The following is a 17,170-nucleotide window of genomic DNA, read 5'->3' as shown; positions in this document are numbered from 1 at the left end:
TTGATGCTTTTTTCTTTTTAAATTAAGGATAAAGTGATGGGGGAGGGGCAAGAGGACACAGGCCACATAAACACTAAAAGTCATTGGCCGATTAGTGATCAAATAGGGAAATTTTACATCACCTCACATCTCACAATAAAATCTTTGGAAGCAGTTAAAGCAGGAATTATACATATTTCATAGAAGGGGAAGAGAGCCAGAGAGATCACAGCCTGAAGAACTAGCATAGCCTGGTTTGGAACTGGGGGCCTATTAATCATATTGCCCTCTGAATCTGCAAATTTTCCATTCTCTGGTGGAGCAAGCTGTCTTGTGCCATCTTAATTAAGTGACTAGTATCCGTGGATTTTGGTATCTGCAGGGGCTCTGGGAACCCGTCTCCCACCAGAGGAGGACTGAAGTTTCCTTCCCCACTCCCCACTCTTTTTGTTTAAATTCTCCGAAGTGCCTTAAAGAGTGTGACCTCCCAGATAAAGAGGAGTGATAATGAAATAAGGAGGAAGTTCTAAGGCGGGTATTATTACTCCCACTTTACAGACACAGAACTGAGGCCCAGGAAAGTTACATATCTTGTCAACATTACAGGGAGAAACCACGATCAGCATCGGAACTCTGACTCCTAAGCAGGTTCTCGGTACACACCGCTGGAGAAAATACTAACAGATACATTAGAAGAGAGTGTTGGGAAAGTTGTTAACAGTACTTAAGGAACAGAACGGGCCCCTAAGATTCCATCCTCAGAACTTCAGAATCTGAGTTGTCAATAAGGTTCACGTGTTCGTGCAAACAACGTCCCGGAGAAAACATTCAAATTTTGGTCCGGGGCGCCAAAATAAAGCAGAGGAATAAAACGGATTCCGCGTCCAGAGCTTTTGAAGGGAAGTCCGAGCGCAGATTGGTTCGGGTTTTATCTTACATTGACCGTAATCTGCAAGGAAGTAGACCAATTTGTCCAAGCGCTATGCCTTAGGCAACTAGGTGGCTCCGCTCCAGGTCGGGAGTGGAGGGTGGCTGCGTCCCTACCAGGAGGCTAGAGCCAGGCTGCAGCCCCCGAGGTGAGGAAGGGGGCCGGCCACGACGAGGCCCTCTGCAGGGTGTAAGAGTCTGGCAGCCCCCGGCCAAGGGCAGCGAGAGCCTCCGGGTAGGGCCTCCAGCGACACCTGACCGGCAGACCCCAATCCTTCCGCCCCGCCTCACACGTGCCCCATCCCCGCTCTCTCATTGGCTGCTTCTGCCCCTCTAATCCCGGCCTAAGCAGGTTGCAACTTGACCGCCCCTCTGATTGGTCCGGGAGCTCTCATGGCTCACTCTGATTGGTGGATGGAGCTCACGCCCTTCTGCCCCCGGTCCCCATCGGAGGGCGACCGGGTCATACCATACAGGAAGAAAGCGGGAAACGCGTACCCTTCGGGGCTTCGCTCTTGGGCTGCTTTGCCCTGCGTCATATGATAGCGTTCTTCGTCAGGCCCTCGGGGGAGAATTCTTCTATTAGCAGGAGGCAAACACAGAGGCGTTTAGGCTGGGCCTGACTTGGAGGGCGGCCGAGGCGGCAGTACCCCCCCCCCCCAGCCCACCGAGGTGGTGCGCTCCAGGCGGGGCGGTGCAGTCCAGTGGCTCCAAGCGGGGCCGGTCCAGCGAGCGGCAGCGCGGGGATCCCAGGATGCTGCTGCGTTCGGCCGCGCTCTGCCGCGCCCTGCTGGCCCGCCGGGGCAGGGCGGCCGGGTGAGTGAGCGCCGGGCAGGCCAAGGGGCGCCTGCTGGCCCCGGGGCCCCAGGAGTCGCTGGGCGCCCCCCTCCCGCGCCCCTGTCCCCTAACTGGGCTCCCTTCGGGCCAGACCCCCAAACTGGGCTCCACTCCCGCCCCCGCACCGGGCTCGACTCCCGTCCCCGAACTGGGCTCCCTCCGCGCCGGACCCCCGAACCGGGCTCCTTCCGGGCCAGACCCCCGAACCGGGCTCCACCCTCGCCCCCGAACCGGGCTCCCTCCGGGCCAGACCCCCTCCGGGTTTCCCAGAGGCTTCTCTGCGCCGGGGGTCGCTTCCTCTGATGCCGCCCGACACCCACCTCCTGCGATGTGTCCATCTCCCAAAGGTCTTTTAGCTAAGGGGTCCTGCCCACCGGCGGGTGAGGTGGGTTGGTTCGGTGCCCTCTTGGATCCCCACGGTGAGAAAGGAGCCGCTTGATCACCTCGTCTTTCTCCGGATGGATACAGACATTTGCCTGCGGCCTGAGTACAGCCTTCTCCTCCGAGGGCACCTCTTTTTTTTTTTTTTTTTTAAAGCACGTTTCGTTTCTCTCCTCCCCACCCTTGGTTTCACGTTCAGGACCCTCCCTGGGGGTCCCTCTCTCCTCTGGACTGGCATTTCTGCTTCTCTCTTTTCTCCTTCCCCCCTTTTCAAGTTAAGTGTTGGTCGGAGAAGGCAATGGCACCCCACTCCCGTACTCTTGCCTGGAAAATCCCGTGGACAGAGGAGCCTTGTAGGCTGCAGTCCATGGGGTCGCTAGGAGCCGGGACACGACTTCACGACTTCACTTTCACTTTTCACTTTCATGCCCTGGAGAAGGAAATGGCAACCCACTCCAGTGTTCTTGCCTGGAGAATCCCAGGGACAGGGGAGCCTGGTGGGCTGCTGGCTATGGGGTCTCACAGAGTCCGACACGACCGAAGAGACTTAGCAGCAGCAGCAGCAGCAGCAGTTGGTCAGAAAAATGGACTCCTTTCTTCTGATAGGTGGAATAATATTTGTGAAGTACATATAACATGCCAAACCTGTGTTGCACACTTGGCCTACGTGCCTTATTGTGACGATTCGTAAGTTATGACACATGAAGTGCTTTGAAGAGTGCCTGGTACGGAGGCAGTGCCTGATGCTATTCATCATGATTGTCATTATCGCCCGTTTTTAAACTTCACTGGTGGGTAGCTGCTTTCAGATGAAGAAGCTGAGGTGTAGTGGTCCAAGTGGAGCTGCTCTGCAAACCCAGATTTGCAGACCCTCCAGTGTGGAGTGGGATTCCTGGACCTTTGCCCTGTCAGTGACAGATGTCCTCAGACCCCTCTTCTGCACCCCGTGGGCTTGGTGGAAGAGGCAGGTAGGACACAGATCCTGCCCCAGAGGGGCTCACAGTTGGGTGAGGCTGCACTCTTGTGGACCCATGTGTCTGTCCACCTCCCTTTCAGAGCTGGGCAGCTCTGGCCCCAGTTTGAGTTTTGTTTGCCTAACCCCTAGGACTGATCAGTTGCATCTCCCCTGCTAAGCTGTGCCTCTCTCGAGTTAATCAGTGTCCCAAGGAATGGTACAGGGTGCCCTGGGCGCGGATGCGTTTCAGTGCAGCTGTGTGTGCTCTGTGGGGGCGGGTGGTGGGATAGGGAAGAGGACAAGGAGGAGGACTCTTTCTCCAAACTGAGGTTGGGGGCCCTGCTCACTGCATCCTCAGTGTGGTCTCATTTGCAGGCCTTTCCCTGCATTCTGAGACCACGCCTCTCAGACCCTGATGGAAGCCACATAGGTCCACGTGTTTACTGAGTATCTGCCCTGTGTACGTGGTATGCTAAACGCTGTAGGGAGGGGTGTTGCAACCTGCAAGAGTTTTCAGTTTAATGGAAGAAAGCCTTAGACATAAAAAACAAACCAAAAAGCCCTCTAATGTCTGGTATAAAAACACCTCTATTCTGGGGGAGGTGAGGGCTGGGGCGGGGTGGGCGGGTTGGATGGAAAGCTCATAACAGCAGTAGTTATCAAGCAATCAAGTACCATAGGCCTGGCCCTGTGCAGATAAGCCCTGTATTATTACCGTTTTACCAATGGGAAACTTATCTCCTGTTAAAAATGTTGAGACTAAGGGCTACCCTAGTGGCTCAGCAGTTAAAGAATCTGCCTGCCAAAACAGGAGATTCGGGTTTGATCCCCAGGTGGGGAAGATCCCCTGGAGGAGGAAATGGCAACCCACTGTAGTATTCTTGCCCGGGAAATCCCAGGGACAGAAGGGCCTGGTGGGCTTACAGTCCATGGGGGTCGCAAAGAGTTGGACATGACTTAGCGACTAAACAACAGCAATAAAATTACCCTCTGTCTGACTCCAGGCTCATGCCTCCTGAGTGGAGAAAAAGCATTTTGTAACCAAATCTGCTGGCTCAGGTTACCTGTTTTGGATATAGCAGCTGGCTTGATGCCCCAAGACAGGGTTTCCCAACCTCAGCAGTATTAACGTTTGAGTCTGATAATCCTTTGTTGTGGGGGCTGCCTGTGTATTGTAGAATGTTTAGCAGAATCCCTGGCGTCTACTCCCTAGATGACATAGCATCCCTCAGTCATGACAACAAGAAGTCTCCAGGCATTGCCAAATGTCACCTCAGGGGCACAGGCCCTCCTGGTTGGGAACCGTGGTTCTAGAATAGTTTCGGTGTTTGGCCACTTGTTTAATTATTTGACAGAAAGGAAATGGCAGTCCACTCCAGGACTATTGCCTGGAAAATCCCTTGGACAGAGGAGCCTGGTAGGCTGCATTCCATGGGGTTGCAAAGAGTCGGACACGACTGAGCGACTTCACTTTCTTTCTTAGCTTATACCTGTGGCATGCCATGTCTGCGTTTATGGGGAAGCAGTTTTAGCACATTTTTAGTGATAACTCTCGGTGCCTACACATGAAATTCTAGTGCTGACAGAAACCATCTCTCGGGAGCCTGGGATGGGTGAGGTTCTGCAGTGTTTCCCTTTCTGCCTGGAGTGCCAGGAATCTCAACCGACTTTCAAACATGCTTCTTTTTTTTGGAAGTGATTTGTTCAGTCGCCTAGTTATGTCCGACTCTTTGCAACCCCACGGACTGCAGCATGCCAGGCTTCCCTCTCCTTTGCTATCTCCTGGACGTCAAACTCTCACGTCCATTGAGTCAGTGATGCCATCCAACCGTCTCATCCTCTGTCGCCCCCTTCTCCTCCTGCCTTCAGTCTCTCCCAGCATCAGGGTCTTTTCCAATGTGTCAGCTCCTCTCATCAGGCAGCCAAAGTATTGGAGCCTCAGCTTCAGCATCAGTCCTTCCAGTGAATATTCAGGACTGATCTCCTTTACGACTGACTGGTTTGATCTCCTTGCTGTCCAAGGGGCTTTTGAAGTGGTGGTCAGTTATTCTTGATATTTTACAGTATTTGTTTATTTATTGGGCTGCGTTGGGTCTCAGCTCCGTCATGCAGGATCTTTCACTGCCGCACAGGGACTCTCTAGCTGCGGTGTGCTAGCTTAGTTGCTCTGTGGCGTGTGGAGTCTTAGTTCCCTGACCAGGCATTGAACCTTTGACCCCTAGACTGCAAGGCAGATTCTTAACCACTGGACCACCAGGGAAGTCCCTGAACGCACTCTTGACTGTGCATTTTCTTTGTATTTAATTAGTATGAGTCCACTGTACAAAGTACAGATAAAGAAAAGAGAAAGGTGATGGAGGTCACCCGGCAGCTTGCCACATAGAGGTGACCACGCTGTCACTTTGACGACTAGCCTTTTCACGGCCCAGGAATATGTATGCTTTAGAAAAACAGCATAAAAATGGGCTCCTCTGCAGATGCTTTTTTGTAGCTTGCTTTTTCAGTTGAGACTGACCTCCCTTATTATATGTCCCCAGGCCCTAGAACTGTGACTGGCACCTGGTCAGCCCTCAGCAAACATTTGGTGAATGAAAGAATGATCATGTGATTCCTCCCTGTCAACAGAAATTTATCATAACCAGTCTGGGAGAGGATCGCAGTGAACAGCTGGCCTTTACCGAGGGGCCAGGGATGGTCACTCAGGGCTGCCGTTTGCCTTTTATGGGGGTGATTTCACTTAGCTCCTCAGTAGCCTGTGCTGTAGGTGATTTCACTTAGCTCCTCAGCAGCCTGTGCTGCAGGTGATTTCACTTAGCTCCTCAGTAGCCTGTGCTGTAGGTGTCATGCGTCGTCACTCAGTCGTGTCCACCTCGCTGTGGCCCCGTGGGCTGCAGCCCGCCAGGCTCCTCTGCCTGTGGGGATTCTCCAGGCAAGAATGCTGGAGTGGGTTGCCGTGCCCCCCGCCAGGGGATTTTCCCAACCCAGGGATCAAACCCAGGTCTCCCGAATTGGCAGGCAGGTTCTTTACTGACTGAGCCACCGGGAAAGCCCCATGAATTACGTGTTACTGTCCCCATTTCACAGACTGAACAACTGAGGCCTGTAGCAGTTAAGGAAATCTTGTCCAAGGTCTTGAGCTAGTAAACACCAGAGCTCCCAACTGACTGCCTTTCTCTCTTTCATTAATTTTGTCTTGGGCACCCTCTGCAAAATCTTTGTTGTTGTTTTTTCCCTAAATCTTTTGCTTCTGGTTTTGGCTGTGCTGGGTCTTTGTTGTGGCACTCTGGCTTTTTCTAGTTGTGGTACTCAGGCTTAGTTGCCCTCTGCCATGTGGGATCTTAGTTCCCTGACCAGGGATGGAACCCACGTCCGCTGAGTGAGAAGGCGAGTTCTTAACCACTGGACCACTAGGGAAGTCTCTGCAAATTCTCTTTGGAAACAGCCAAGATACATATTTATACTTGTATATACATTTGATAAATAAAAGAATTAAACTGGGCACCTAGGAAACTTAGAGTGTTAGTATTTGTCCCTTCTATACTCTTGTATCAGACCTCACTGGGTGCCAGGGTCCAGAGGTTATTCCAGCCCGGCCCTCCGACATTAGGGGGCTTGTGGGCTGGAGTTCACCTGCAGGAATCCTGGTGACTTTGGCTGCCTTTCAGCCTCTCTGCCTGTCTTGTCTTCCTAACTTCAAAACCACCTAGGGCTTGTCCCAGCCCGCCTGATGCTGTTCTGGCCAGGAGCCTGGGACGTCCCGCTGTTCCCTGGCCATACTCTGCCCTTTCATTTCTCAAGCACTGCCCAGGTCAGTGCTTCCTGCCTGCGTGTCCTCCTCTGGTGAAGCCGCGCTCCCCCAGCACTTTGTGGCCCTGCTGTCCTTTGGCCCAGTGCCCTGCCTGTGAGACGGGAGTGATCCTACTGATAGCCGTGTTGCACCAGGCTCAAAGGACGCGAGTTTGAGCACACTCTGGAAGATAGTGAAGGACAGGGAAGCCTGGCGTGCTGCAGCCCATGGGGTCGCAGAGAGTTGGATGTGACTTAGCACCTGAACAGCAACAACAGAGCCCAAGGGTTAGAGGTGAAGTGGTAGGCGGCTTGCTGGGGGCCTGGGACCCAGAGTGTTTTCTGTGAATAAACTGAGTAAAGGAATAAGTAGAACCTCCAGTGACCGGAATGCTTGCTTCCAAACTTGTGAAAATCCCCACTCAGGCCGCAGTCAGTACCGGCACTCAGGCCGGGGGGCGGGGGGGGGGACCTGGCTTCTGGTGCCCTGCAGCTGGCTCGGCACACAGGTGGTGCTCAACAGTTGCTGTTGGAGTGGCCCATCGGACAGCCCGGGGTGGGTCCTGGCTCCACCTGCTAGCTGCTGTGTGGCCCTGGGCGGGTTCCTTGACCTCTCTGTGCTGCCTCTTGTCCTCATGTAGAAAAGAAAGATTAACAGTAGCTACCTTGAAAATGGTCCTGAGAGTAAATGAATTCGTATGCTAAACCCACTTTGAAGAGTGGCTGGCACTGGGACTTTCCTGGGTGGGGAACTAAGATCCTGCATGCTGCACGGCACAGCCGAGAAAACCAGCCAGCACCGAGAAAACTTGTGTAGCTTCAAGCATTATTTCCATCTCCTCACCTACCAGCAGGCATCGCTAAGGATCGAAAGCCCTGGGCTGAGATGGCAGGGCTGATAGGCACCCTGTGATCTTGGTCAAGGTCACTCCCCACCTCGGGGCGGCCTCTTTGCTGAAGGGAGAAGAGAGGAGGAACCCGTCCCATCAGCTGGCTGAGGGGCTCTGAGATACTCCACGTTGTTGTCGTCCTGGACTCGCTCAGTCCTATCTGACTCTTTTGTGACCCCGTGGACTGCAGCCCGCCAGGCTCCTCAGTCCATGGGATTCTCCGGGCCAGAATAATGGAGTGGGTTGCCATGCCCTCCTCCAGGGGATCTTCCCAACCCAGGGATCGAACCCAGGTCTCCCGCACTGCAGGCAGATTCTTTACCATCTGAGCCACCAGGGAAGCCCAAGAATACTGGAGTGGGTGATCTTCCCAATGCAGGAATCAAAGCTGCATTGCAGGTGGAGGAATCTTTGCCACTGACCCACCAGGGAAGCCCTCCAGGCGCTTCTGCCAGAGCGCGTCTCCCAAGGAGGAGCCCCGGGCTCAGGCCGCGCCCGTCACTCCGTGAGCTGTGGCCACGAGCCGTTACTCTCTGAACCTCAGCTTCCTGCCCCCACCCTGCCCATCAGATGGATGTAGTAATAGTTTGCAGGGTAACATATTTGTAGGGTAATCACTTAGCACCACGCGAGGCATGCCATAAATGCTTCAGAAAAGTTCCTTGAAGTTTTCCAGGGCAGCTTATCCTGAGCTTCAGGCGTGGCTCTGTACTTTCTCTCAGCTCTCCTCCACCCCCAGCCCCTTATCTCAGTGATTAGGAGGATTGGTCTTATCAGGTCTCAGATAACAGCTGAAAAGCCCAGAAGCTGAAGGAAGGAAGGGCGATTTCCTTTCTAGTCCTCTGCTTGGCCTTGGCTGCCCCCACGCCAGCTCCTGGGGGACTGCCTCCAGGAGTCCGGTCCTGGGGGCCTGGTGCCCAGCTGTGTGCTTGTTTTCAAGGTGTTCCTTGGATGCTCGCTGTGGTCTGGGCGCTGTGGGAACATAGTCCGAGCTGTGTGATGAGGGCCGTCGGCTGTGAGGTGATCTGATAGGGGCCCCATCCAGGTTGGGCAAGGCTAGTATCCCCTGCAGAGGGGGTGAGGGAAGGGGCGGGAAGGCCAGAATGGCAGGATTGCTGCTGACAGGGTGGGAGGGGGGTGTGGGGGATGGGAAACGAGCCTGGAGGCCTCAGTAAGGATTCTGATTCTTTATTGTAGAAGAAACTAGAAGCCACTGGGTAGTTCTGAGCTGAGCACTTACTTGCCCCTTTCTCTCTCTGTGTTGATGATGATTTCATGTTAAAACTATGGAAACTGGTAGCTGCTCCCTTTTCAGCTCCTGCCCTGGGTGGGGCACGGGCTGGTTGGGCTTCCGGTGGTGGCTCAGCTGGTAAAGAGTCCGCCTGCAGTGTATGCGGGAGGCCTGGGTTCGATCCCTGGGCTGGCAAGATCCCTTGGAGAAGGGAAAGGCTCCCCACTCCAGTCTTCTTGCCTGGAGAATCTGGGGTCGCAGAGTCGGACACACTGAGCGACTCCGGCTTTCACAGCCTTTTTTCACCTTGTGAGCTTCTGACCTAGGTGGGCCATGGGGCTGTTTATTCCAGTGGTTTCAAGAGGAGCTTGGAGTCAGTGGAGCCGAAGTGGCTACTGCAGCCGTGCGGGCGGAAGCCCGTGGTGCCTTGGACCAGGGTGGAGGCCTGGGGGCGACCTGGGAGCCCAGGCCCCTCCGCTTCCCATCAGTTTTCCCCTTGTACATTTCAGAGCTCAGCATTCCCCGTTGCAGGAGATGTTTTGGTCTTGCAGCCTTTTTAGCTCAGATCCTAAAAGGATGGGTGGGTCATCCCGTGCAGAGGGTGGGTCGGGGTAGCTGGGGTCTCAGACCCAGGCCGTGAAGTCACCAGTGAGAAGCGGCAGGCCAGGTGGTTAGGGGAAACTGAGTCAAATCCTGACTCTGCCTTCCGTTTCTTTCCTGAAGCGGGAGGGCTGAGAGCTGCTCTGAGAAGGTCGGGATGGACTCGCCTTTGCATCCCAGAGCCAGGCACCTGCCAGGTGTGGTGAACACGTGGGTGGGTGAGACCTTTGACCTCATCTGAGCTATCTCTGCCTTCTTGCCTTGTGGGCAAGATGTATGCTGACTGCATGAATTAATAAATGAGGGATGCAGTCTTGCCGGGAATGGCCTTGCAGATCCTTATAAAAGCCCTGGGTCCTACAAGCGCTTCATTCTGCCTTCCCCTGAGCCAGTGGGAGGGTGCTCACGCTATCCCGAAGGGCCCACGAGCCAAGGGGCAAAAAAAGGCTTGTCAGGCATTCCTAGATTATTTTTGGCTCTTAGTTGACTCAGGCTCTGAGGCTGATCTTTGAACTAGTGTCTGTTCCCTACGTTACATTCAGACGGATGGACGGTCCAGCGGACAGGGGGGCCAGGGCCTAGGCGCTTTCCAAACAGCCAGCCAGCCCTGTGGGCATATGGTCCTGAGTTCACAGTGGCCCTCTGCCCTGGGGAAGGCCTGCCCCGCTTCTGATGTTGTCTGAGGTGGGAGAGCGGGGAGGGAACCACGCTGGTAGCTGCTACCTTTTGAGCTTCTGCCCCGGGTGGGACCCAGGGCTGCATTTATTCCAGCAGTGTTTGTTGAGCCCCTGGACTCCTTGGGAGGGTCTGGGAACCAGTTTACCTTAGAAAGCCTGGCCTGGTGGAGTAGACATTCTGGAAGACCTTTGCAGTATCTTAGGAGAACCTAAGAGCAGGAAGAGTAAGCAGGGCTTGTCATCCTCCCAGTGACCCTGCAGGGAAGATGGGGTCACCCATTCTTCAGATGAGAAAACAGGCCTGCGGCGTTTTTACAGTGTAGTGTGGTGACGTAGTGAGGTCTCCAGCAGGTGTAGGGGTTCGTCCAGGATGTCTGCTTCCGGCATAGCCTGTGCTTTTCGCACCCGCCAGGCCCTGGGCTCCAGAGAGGGCTGGGGCGGCCCACCTCCTGGTGCCCGGTCCAGCGCGCGGCGGCGCTCTCCTGGCTTGAGGGGGAAGAGGCGGTGGCTGAGTCGCTGCTTTGCGGCGGTTCACTGCTGCTGCTGAGAGCCCGGTGGCTCAGCTGGTGAGGAATCTCATGCAGTGCAGGAGACCCTGGTTCGATTCCTGGGTCGGGAATGTGCCCTGGAGAAGGGCAAGGCTACCCACTCCAGTATTCTTGCCTGGAGAATCCCATGGACAGAGGAGCCTGACAGGCTACAGTCCACGGGGTCACAAAGAGTCAGACACAGCTGAGCGACTAACACATTCACACTGCTACTAAGGCCCAGAGAGAGGCGTCTGGAACCTTCCAGTTGGTGGAGGGTGGGGAAGGGGGAAGACACTGCCCTCTTTCCTGCCGGGATGTTGAGACCTGCGGCTGCTGGAATTCTCCGGCCTCTCCAGTCTCCCCCATCGCAGCAGTGGATTTTCCTTTGTTGAGCAGACCTGTAGCTCTGCACCGGTCTCTCTTCAGATCTGCAGGGTGACCCCAGGAGATGGAGGCCCCCCCGCAACGCCGAGGACGTGGGCACCAGGCCGCACAGCTCACCAGAGGCCCAAATGGCCCCGCATCGCATTTCTTCCTATGTTTGGGGCAGGGTAGGGCCTGAGGAATGCGCTTCCTTGGGTGTGGTGGGTGCAGCTGGGGCTCACAGGGAGGAGACGGAGGAGAAAGCCCCAGGGCTCATGGGAGGGGGTCCGCCCCCAACCTCCACTGCGCAGGCCCCTTCCTGCTCTTCCTGACTTGTCCTCCCTGCTCTGGGCCTTTGTCTTTGCTCTTCCCCCTGCCTGGAACACTCTTCCCAGCGCTTCTCAGACCTCCTCCAGGTCGCCGGCAGAGGTCATCTCCTCCCTGAGGCCCTCCCTGACCATCCCAGCTGAAGTGGCCCCGCCCTCCTCCTTCCTTAGTTATTTTCTTGTCCTTTCCGTCTCGGGCTTCCCTGGTGGCTCAGACTGTAAAGAATCTGCCCACAACACAGGAGACCTGGGTTTGATCCCTGGATCTAGAAGATCCCCTGGAGAAGGGCATGGCTGCCCCCTCCAGTGTTCTTGCCTGAAGAACCCCATGGACAGAGGAGCCTGGCGGGCTGCAGTCCCCGGGGTCACACACAGTCGGGCGCGGCTGAGCGGCTGACACTTTCGCTTTTTCAGTCGCAGTGGTGTTTCTTCTTTTTTAAAATTTTTATAATTACTTTGGCTGCACCCTGAGGCGGCACGTGGAGCCTTGGTTCCCCAGCCCCGGACTGAAGCCACGCCCTCTGCTGTGGGAGCTTAGAGTCTTAGCCACTAGACCGCCAGGGAAGCCCGAGTGTCCCCTTCTTGCCCGTGTCCCGCACTGGAGGCCGGCTGCGGTCAGAGGGTCGCTGTCTTGGTCACTGCTGTCCCTCCAGACGAGCAAGCTGCCTCGCATCCTGGTGGGGTCAGCAGCGACCTGCGCGTACAGCCCAGTGTGATGTCCTTCCTGTAGGCCTCCAGGCCGGGTGTCTGAGCCCCGGAGCCCTTCTCAGTGAGAAAGGAAAAAAAGAGCCCAACATTCACAGCCAGACTGTTTGGTTCTCTCGCGTGTAAGCCCTCAGCCTCAGACGCCCTCCCCAGGGGCGTGATGAGGTGGGCGGGCCAGCCTGCTTCAGACTGCCCAGCAGAGGTCTCCGTGCCTCTCACCCCACCATGCAGTTGCTGCACCTGCTGACTATTGCCAGCCCCCACGTCCTTATCCCTCCCCAGATCAGCTGCAGTCACCCCGGTCCTGCAACGGGCACCCCTCACACCCCAGCCCTGGAGGCCTGTGGTCCCTGCGGTGTGCGTGAGCAGGAGCCGACTGGCCCGCCTGCAAGCGTGTTCCTCTCGGGCCTTGCCCATGGGGCGTTGACCGGAGGGAGACAGAGCTGGGTGTTTCTTGATCTTGGCCGTGAACGAGTCCTTTTCTGTTTAGGACCTAAATTACCGTGTTTCTGTCATAGGCCGCCGGTGAGGCCCTTCCGGTGCCACCATGAGTTTATCAAATCTGACGTTCCCTGTGTGTCCTCGAGGGCCTTTTTCATCACTCTTGTCCTCATTTACAGCTGGGGAAACTGAGGCCTGGAGGGGAAGCCCTACTGCTGAGGTTCCTCCAGCTCTGGAATGACGGACTCTTTCTGGAAAAATTTAAGGCTGCATTTTTAACAAGTTTTTTCATTTAAGTGTGTGTTATTTTATATAACGTTTTGTATTATGTATTTTTTCATTCAAGTATGTTATATAAAGTGGTATTTTTTATATACCATTTTCACCAATATAAGATTATATATATATACACATTCTTTTTTCCATTATGATTTACCGGAGGATACTGAATATAGTTTCCCGTGCCACACAGTAGGACCTTGTTTATCCATTCCATAGGTAATAGCCTGGACTTACCTGGTGGCTCAGTGGTAGAGAATCCACCTGCCTCTGCAGGAGATGCTAGGTCGATCCCTGGGTGGGGAAGACCCCCTGGAGGAGGAAATGGCACCCCACTCCAGTATTCTTGTCTGGAAAACTCCATGGCTAGAGGAGGCTGGTGAGCTGCTGTCCACAGGGTCACAAAGCGTCGGACGCGACTGGACGAGGGAGCACGCACACGCAGCAGCTTCCACCTGCTAACCCCAGCCTCCCCCTTCAGCCCTCCCCCAGCCCCCTGTCCTCCGTCCATGAATGGGGTGACCAACCCATCTTGGGGCCCCCAAACACATTAGGGACGGCACCACTGGTGGTCACTGATCGGTGAGGTCATGGGGTCAAGAGTGAATAGGGTCTCCAGACTTGGCATTCAGTCCCCAGGAACGCCCACAGCAGCCCTCCCTGTGGCTGCAAGCCGAGCTCAGGGCACCCCTCCGAGTTCACGGCCCTCCCCTCGGGTGTTCTTGCCCACCTGGAGCTCTCGTCCTTGTGCCAAAGAGCTCTCAGCTGGTTCCCATCCAGATGAGACTGAGGTGTGGGACGTGCTGACTTTTCTACTTAGAGAAAGGAGTAGCTTGGGTCTGTTTGGCAGAAAGTCCGCCTCGTGGGGAAATAGAGAGAGACTAAGCCTGCTTTATGGGAAAAACACTCAGGTGTGGTTCTGCACCTGTGAATTGCAGCTTCAAGCAACCGTGTGAGCCTCTGTAGTGGTTCTCATTTAGGAGATGGAGGCATAGGCTCAGAGGAGGCAGGTCAGATGTCTGAGGACACAGTAGCAGGACCTGGGCTTGAACTTTGGTTTTGGACTCCAAGGCCGGTTCTCATCCCCCAGTTCTATAATGGGTTTGCATTTCAAGGTTCTGGGCCAGCCCAGGTCCCCCTGAAGGAGATGGGGGTGCTGGGGCTGGCGCTGCTGACCTGCGTGCCTCTGTTCCCTGCCAGGCTGTGTTGGAAGCACGTCTCCTCCGTCCAGGTGGCCAATGAGCCCGTGCTGGCGTTCACGCAGGGCAGTCCCGAGCGAGACGCGCTGCAGAAGGTAATGGGGGGCAATGAGGGGCGCCCAGTAGTGCCTGGAGGGCCTGGTGGAGACAGCCTTCAGCAGCTCCCACGAGACCTGTCCGCGCCAGCGGTCACCCACCCCCTCGTGCCCCTGCCCCCAGCCCTGGGAGCACCCGGGAATCGGCTGAGCTGTGCGCTGGGGAAGGGGGTATCTGGGAGCAGCAGGGTGGCCCCCTGGGCCTCTTTGGGGTTCCAGGTCAGGGGTCATGAGTCTGCAGATAGTTTGTGCTTGAAAACATCCTCCGGGGAATCCCCTGGACTATGATTAGGATGTGCTTTCACTGCTGAAGGTGTGGGTTCCTTCCCTGGTTGGGTAAGATCCCACCAGCCACAGGGCACAGCCAAAAAATTTCTCCCATTAACTGCCAGGGTTTTTAAATTGTGAGATTTCACGTAAATTTCAGACCCAGTTTTTAAAATCTCCTCCCTAATGGGAGGAGCTGGCAACACCAGCCTTGGCTTCTTGCAGGCCAGGGGGTAACGGGCCGATCGGGAGGACGTGTCTCTGCCCCCGGACTCCCCTCCCTTCTCTCTGGGGCCACTCTGCAGGCCCTGCCTTGGGGTTTCGGTGGGCAGCAGGATGGAAGGAAGGGCTCACATGGCCTCTTGTCCTCTCCCCAGGCCCTGAAGGAGCTGAAGGGCCAGACGGAGGCCATCCCGTGCGTGGTGGGGGACGAGGAAGTCTGGACCTCAGATGTGCGGTACCAGGCATCGGTAAGTCCAGTGGGCCCTCGGGGCTCGGCCGCTCCCCAGAATCCCAGGGCGCGTAAATGCGCCTTGGGGGCTCTGCCTCCAAAGGGGTTTCGAGTCCACCGCAGGCTTTTGAATTCTGTGGACCGGTGGAAAACTTCCAAAGACAACCTTGGGGGACTCTCATAAAAGGTGCCGGCATCACGCCTGCCACAGGGAGGTTAGAAATAGCAAGTGCCCCCAGCTTCGCCTTTGCTTACAGAGCTGACCCCCTAACCACCTAGAGAGCAGGAAGCAAGTGTACAGTCAGAATCAAAGCAGATCCTGCCCTTCACAGACACACACTACTCTCTCTACACAACAGACACACGCCACTCTCTACACAAAGGACACACGCTGCTCTCTACACAACACACACTACTTTCTACACAGCAGACACACACAACTCTATACACAACAGGCACACTGCTCTATACACAACACACTCTATACACAACAGACACGCTACTATATATACAACAGGTAAGCAACAAGGATTCACTGTATAACATGAAACAATATTCAGTATCTTGTAATGAACTGTAATGGAAAATAATCTGAAAATGTATATATACGGTTATATATATATGTTTAACTGAATCACTGCTATACACCTGAAACAGTATACTTGAATAAAAAAGAAGATAATTCTTCCAAAGAAAGGCAGTCACCAAAGCCCTGCTCTGTTTTGGGAACCAGTGGTCTAGCTGACCATGAGCTCAGCGGAGATGAGCTCCCTGGGTGCGGCCAAGTGTCGCCTCCTCCTAGAAGCCCTCCTGGTGCAGCCCAGGCTCCGTCCACAGGCACACCTGTGAGGCCCTGTCCCCTGTGCGCAAGCTCCTCGTGCAGTCCCTGCCACTCCCCTTGGAGGCTGGAGGAGCAGGAGGTCAGCCGCCCATTTTACAGATCAGGGGCGGCTCAGAGGCGTCAGTGACCACCGTGGGGTGGCATAGTTAGACATGGAACAGGGATGAGGGATCCAGGTTCCCCAGAACCATATCTCCTTGGTTGGACTCACTTTTTATTAAACTTTTTGGCCGTGCTTGTACAGCATGCGGGATCTTCTTTCCCCAGCCAGGGCTCAAGCCCATGTCCCCTGCGGTGGAAGCGCAGTCTCTTATCCAGTGGGCTGCCATCGCAGCCCCTTGATTTTGATTCATGTGAGTTCATTCACGCCCTGACTGTTTTTAAGGGACTTTAGAAGCAGCGTGCTAGTTAACATACGGCAGCAAGATAGTCTTCTTGCTCTGACCAGCTGGCCACAAAATTGTGAGGCCTTGGGTGCTTGCTGGAGACAGCTGCAAACTTACTTTTAGGCCTCCTGGTTCGCAGGGAAGAGGAGACCGCACCACTGACCCTAGCCATAATGTTCCTGAGATACACCCCACCTGTGTAGTTGGAGGAACACAGCCATTCCTGGGGCTGGGCCCGGAGAGAAAGTTCTCCCGGAGGAGTCAGAAGGACACAGTGATGTGATGAGCAGCGTCCCCACGAGCATCCTCATCTCCCGCACAGATGTTCCGTGGGGCTGCTTCTCGCCCACTGGCGTCTGGGCACATCATCAAAGCCCATTGCCCAAGGATGCCCACAGGTCACTCTGCAGGCCCCACATCCGCTGCCGGGCTGGGCTTTCCATCTGGAGCTCCGGCTGCAAGTCGGCCACTGGGAGCTTCGTTTCTGAAACCTAAAGACGGGGCCATTTCATGTATAAATCTGAACGTCCAGCTTCTGTTGGCAGAAGGAAGGTGTGGCCACACGAGCGGCCCCCTGTGAGCCCCTGTGCGGGGCCAGCCGCCAGCGCCCCCGGTCCCCACCACCCTCAGCCCCCTCCGCTCAGCCCTCTCGCCTCTCTGGCCCGTGCAGGCCTCTCGGAGCCGCAGCGGGTCTGCTTATCCCTCCTGCGCCCTCCTTCAGCCTTCCTCTCAGTGGGGAACATGCAGTAGGACAGCCTGCTCTCCCTGAGTCCCTGGTTGATGGTTAGGAAATAGCATCCACACTTGTGCCCGCAACTGTCTGTCTGTTTAAGGGTGAGAGTCACATTCCCTGGGGGCAGCTGGGATCTTGCCCAGGATTCACGGCTGAATGGAGGTCTACGTTCACCTAAGGCTGAACCCCTGGGTCGACTTCAGCTGCAGGCAGAGGCCCCAGTTCATCCTTTTTTATCCTGTGTCATGGCAGGGACAATTTTAGCCCAGAAAGGCTTAAAGCAAATAGCCA

General features: G+C 55.4%; 1 protein-coding gene across 1 annotated transcript in view; it reads left to right on the top strand.

The window, feature by feature from the left end:
• ALDH4A1 (aldehyde dehydrogenase 4 family member A1) overlaps positions 1,404–17,170 on the top strand; it is a 32,223-nt gene continuing 16,456 nt past the window's right edge. The window contains exons 1-3 of the mRNA XM_018054760.1: positions 1,404–1,722; positions 14,108–14,201; positions 14,846–14,938. Coding sequence (XP_017910249.1) covers positions 1,661–1,722; positions 14,108–14,201; positions 14,846–14,938 — 249 coding nt within the window. The 5' untranslated portion in view covers positions 1,404–1,660. The remainder of the gene's footprint in view (positions 1,723–14,107; positions 14,202–14,845; positions 14,939–17,170) is intronic.

Source organism: Capra hircus, chromosome 2 (assembly GCF_001704415.2).
Source record: "Capra hircus breed San Clemente chromosome 2, ASM170441v1, whole genome shotgun sequence".
NCBI classification, from domain to species: Eukaryota; Metazoa; Chordata; class Mammalia; order Artiodactyla; family Bovidae; genus Capra; species Capra hircus.
Note: the sequence above shows the minus strand (reverse complement) of the source record. Positions and strands in the feature narration are given on the sequence as shown.